This window comes from Cryptomeria japonica, chromosome 7 (assembly GCF_030272615.1).
Source record: "Cryptomeria japonica chromosome 7, Sugi_1.0, whole genome shotgun sequence".
Classification (NCBI taxonomy): domain Eukaryota; kingdom Viridiplantae; phylum Streptophyta; class Pinopsida; order Cupressales; family Cupressaceae; genus Cryptomeria; species Cryptomeria japonica.
Genome location: NC_081411.1, coordinates 250,303,818 through 250,308,312, shown reverse-complemented (window position 1 = coordinate 250,308,312; position 4,495 = coordinate 250,303,818). Strand labels below are relative to the sequence as shown.

At 34.0% G+C, this 4,495-nt stretch overlaps 1 protein-coding gene across 1 annotated transcript; it reads right to left on the bottom strand.

The window, feature by feature from the left end:
* Window positions 1-3,233: 3,233 nt before the first annotated feature.
* LOC131856637 (SKP1-like protein 1B) lies at window positions 3,234-3,829 on the bottom strand. Its single transcript, XM_059208488.1, has 2 exons — window positions 3,530-3,829; window positions 3,234-3,407 (listed from the first exon to the last, which is right to left on the bottom strand). Exons 1-2 carry the CDS (start codon window positions 3,827-3,829, stop codon window positions 3,234-3,236), a joined length of 474 nt encoding a protein of 157 aa, XP_059064471.1.
* Window positions 3,830-4,495: the final 666 nt, after the last annotated feature.

Sequence of the window (4,495 nt, the reverse complement as noted above, 5' to 3'; positions counted from 1 at the left end):
ACCTATCCGTACCTACCATTGGATCACATTGAGCCACATGTCATCATTGTGTGCTCTGTTGTCTCTTAACCTTGCCTTTATAAGCAGGCTCATCTACATTGCCTGTAATGATGATCCAGTTGATCTCTTTTGCATCTTGATAGGAATACAATTTATTCTTGTCACATGTTATCTCTCTCGTCATTGTGCTATCTTGTGGTCTCTTTGATCTTGGTTGCTTCAAGCGTAATCTCACATGGTATCGGAGCGGTTGGAGCACCTTTGCATCGCCTTTCAAGAGATTTTTAAGGAGGTCAAGAGGCAGATCTGAGGAGCATCTTCTTTTAGAGGCATCGTAAAACAAATCCAACCTCGCCATTGTGTCCGAGTAGCCATTTGCATGAATTTTGACTCTAAAATTTGCCTATATTGGGTGAAAATTGATTTTTGGGGCTAGAGGAAAAAATCAGCCTATTAGGCTGTACGGTATGATTTGTTAAAAATATTAAAAAAACAATATTTTTTTTTGCAAACTTTATTATTCATTTTTACCGAGAAAATATTTTTTCTAAAAAAAATGAGGGGTTGATTGTAAAAGTTTTTATTAAAAATTAAAAATAAATTTAAAAAATAAAAAAATTGATATATTAAATTAAAGGGGGTAGACTTCATGGATACACCTCCGGTTTTGTTTCTTCCCAAGGGGAGGAACGTTGTTCGACGTTCATGGAGAAGTTTCTTCATTCATTTGTGAGCTTCTACCGTTGGTGCAGATTCTACATTTAGGGGGGGCTACCTAGCTTCTCTTCTTCTCTCATATGGGGGGGAATTTTTCCTCACATGGGGTTTGGTCCTTCACATACTTCTATGAGAGTTCTCTTATGTAGTTTTCATCTCTCTTTTGGGGGAGGGTTTTTTCCCATTGGGTTTTTCCCTCTTTCTCTTCTGTATGAGAGATTGCATTGGTTTGCATGCATTTGCATTTGTATATGGGTACATAACATGACCATGTAGCCAGGACCCATCTTCCATTGCTTAATTGCCTTGTAGACTTAAGTGCATTCCCATAAGTTGCACTTAAGGGGTGGTGTTGTTGTAATTTTTCATCTTGGATATAATTACACTTTACTTAAGTCTTCTTAGGTACATGCATAATATTGTAGTTTGTATATGAGACACTTTGGGAGATGTGCTACATTGGGAGTGTGTATGCAAGAGAATTTCCACCTTTTATGGCATGATCTTGCTATTACATTCCACCTTCGGTGGGTGATCCACCTCATGTGGAATAATTTTTTGTTTCTCCTACCTACCCCTACCTACCCTTGCATCTCACTGAGCCACATGTCATCATTGAGTGATCTCTTGTCTCTTAGCCTTGCCTTTATAAGTAGGCTCATCCACATTATATGTAATGATGATCTAGTTGATCTTGTTTGCATCTTGATAGGAATACGATTTATTCTTGTCACATTTTATCTCTCTTATCATTGTGCTATCTTGTGGTCTCTTTGGTCTTGGTTGCTTCAAGCATGATCTCACAAATCTTAAGGGTGGAACTTGTTAGTCTTTAGCTCTCCTTTGTTTTTATGTTCCCAATAAAATTATTTAGATGCAATATCATATACTATGAAGTAGAGGAAGGAAACATGAGAGAAAAAATTGCAATTCATGATAGCCCTAGAGAAATATATCTTGATAAAAGAATAAATTGTCATAATTTTGAGGGTACTGATATTAGGCCATGCAGGCACAATATAAAAAGGACGACCTTATAATATGGCTAGAGGAAAAGGATTCATCAAATAACATTAACATTAATGGTTTGCCTAATCCTAGGGGATGTCACTAGTTTCAAATAGTTCGAGTAGCATCATTGTATAATGATAATTAATTAGCACAGAATAATCTCCACGATCATGCTTTATTGCGTTTGTATGGGGTTGATGCAATCGCCAACTCAAAGTACAAGTGACATGGCAATAATTGGACTGTACAATGCGTGGTGTCAAATTTTTAAAATATTTTAGGTTATTTTATCACCTTTAGATTTGCTAGGATAGATCTATGAGATTTCATGATCAAAAGGTCATGACGGGGATATCAATAAGATGCACATAACAGATAAGATTTTAAATACTCTCAAGAAAAATGTGTACAATTTTTCTAAGGAATGATAATATGGTTGATTTCTGCAAAAGGTGAAGTTCCTTATGTATACAAAATAGTATGCGTTAATAAGAGATAATGAGAAAATGATGGAATAGAGATGGTCCTATGAAATACAAGACATCACCAAATGAAGGAAGATGCAATTCCATATAAAAAGACCTCACAATTTTAGTGCCGATGTACACTATCAACATGATAAGATCATGATGTTGAAGATCAATGGTTGGTTCAAATGAGACTAAATATCACAATGCTTGGTTCTTGCAAGTGGCAGAAACCATGCAAGAATACATTTTAGTCTAATGATGAATGAACAACCTCCTCAGATTGGAAAATCAACTGTAGGGCTCACACAAAAATCGCAAGACACATGGAAAAACGCAACTCATTTGTAACGAGATGTTTATTTATTGAGTTAAAGTATGAGGTTATTCATGAAGCACGAGGACCTTAGACTTTGCTTGTGACATTAAAATTAATTCTAGAAGCGAGTTTAGATCGAAAAGGTGCATTAAAATTTTAGGAGGGTTTAGAAGTAGATGGAAAATAAGTAGTAGCATTAGAACTATTGATGCCAAATCCCAAGACTAAAGCTAATGCACATCTAATACCATCCAAATCTATCACCAATACCAAAATATTTTGTGAACTAAAAATAGCTTCTCTATTATTATAAGTAGAATTCCGAGTGCATATGCGTGTCGAAAAAAACTATTAAGATTTACACATGTGCAAATATAACAATCAAACTAAACAAATACCAATACAAATTATTTCTTTTTAAAATGAAATATTTTCGAATTTCATCAATATTTTTTATAATATTTCTAGCTTTTGAACGTAATTTATTTATGCCTGACATATTTTACAAAAATGAATATATAAACACATGACTGACAAATATTTTGAAATATAAAATATAAAAAAATGATAAATAATATTAATAAAACGGATAAATACTATAAGATTTGTATTATATTCCGGTTCAAAATCAAGAATCATTTTAGTTGGTTTTAATACTAAATATATGATTCAAATTCCAAAATTTGAAAACTCAAAAAAGTGTATCAAACTCGAAACTATCATTCAAATATATTATGCAGCTTTAAAACCTCTTCCTCCTCTTCAGGACTATAGTCATTTTCTATGTTATATTTTTGGCGAATCATTTGTTGGTCTTTACATGCTGCAATGTCCTCAGCCACAATCTGGTATGATAAATCAAGAAGACTCTGAATGTGAAGGAAATTTGCTGCCTGCACAGAACAATTTTTGAATAAATCATGTGAGGAGAAAAAAGCAGCAAATAACGCAGCTAAGGTTTAAGAGAGCAATGCTTTTTGTTTTTCATGAGAACCAGTAAAACAATGAAACATACGATCATCAACTGGAAGAGAGTGTCTTTATCATCAGCTACCAACTCCCTAACCCGTTTCTTCAAATCCGCAGTTGGTCCGCTTGTATCCGACTTTTGGGCTTCAACATGGTATTTGCCGTATTCGATAATAAGATTAAAAATTCTACTGGAAACATTTGCCAATTTGATGGGAGCTGTCTCACTACCTGTATCCTCTGTATCCTTTAACATATTACTTAAGGTTTGCGATATCATGGCCACTTTCATATCTACTTCGAATACTTGACCGTCGGAACTGCTTAAAATCACCTTGCCTTCCATTGACACCGAAATTAGGAAAAAAAAACTAAATAAAACTGAGAGGATAGAAAATTCAGCAAAGGTAATACAAAATATAAAACTGATATGATTTAATACATTGCGATGATAAGTCTTAGAGGGTCCGTATTTAAAGAGTTCTTACTAGTATTTGAAACGCCAAAAGGCATAAATGATCAATGGATGCGTCGATAGGTAAATTTAAAACTTAAATTTTGTTTATAGAATATATAATTGACATCTTCCTAAACCCGCATACGGTTTTACGTTAGTTGTTAAAGCAAATGTTATCGAAAATTTCTATTATACACTTGAAAGAATTTTGCCGTTAAACGGTTGAGCGAAATACAAAACACTGCTAAAAGAAGTAACAAGATGTTGGGGGCGCTAGGAAGATATAACTGAGAGTCGAGGAGTGCCCAGATCCATTGTTCTGTTTTGTTTTATCGGAGTATATGCTTTGTAATGCCTAGGAATGATGGAAATATATAAATTAAGAAACACATGATAAGATCATCCTTTTTCCACATTGAGATTGTTAGTCCCTTTCTTCTATGGATTGTGTTAATGGTTGCCTATATAAAAGACTCAACAAAGAAAAAAAATTGAAAGGGAAAGGATATGGCTTGAACTGAGAGTTAAAGTAGAATTAGATCTAGGTAGAAGACA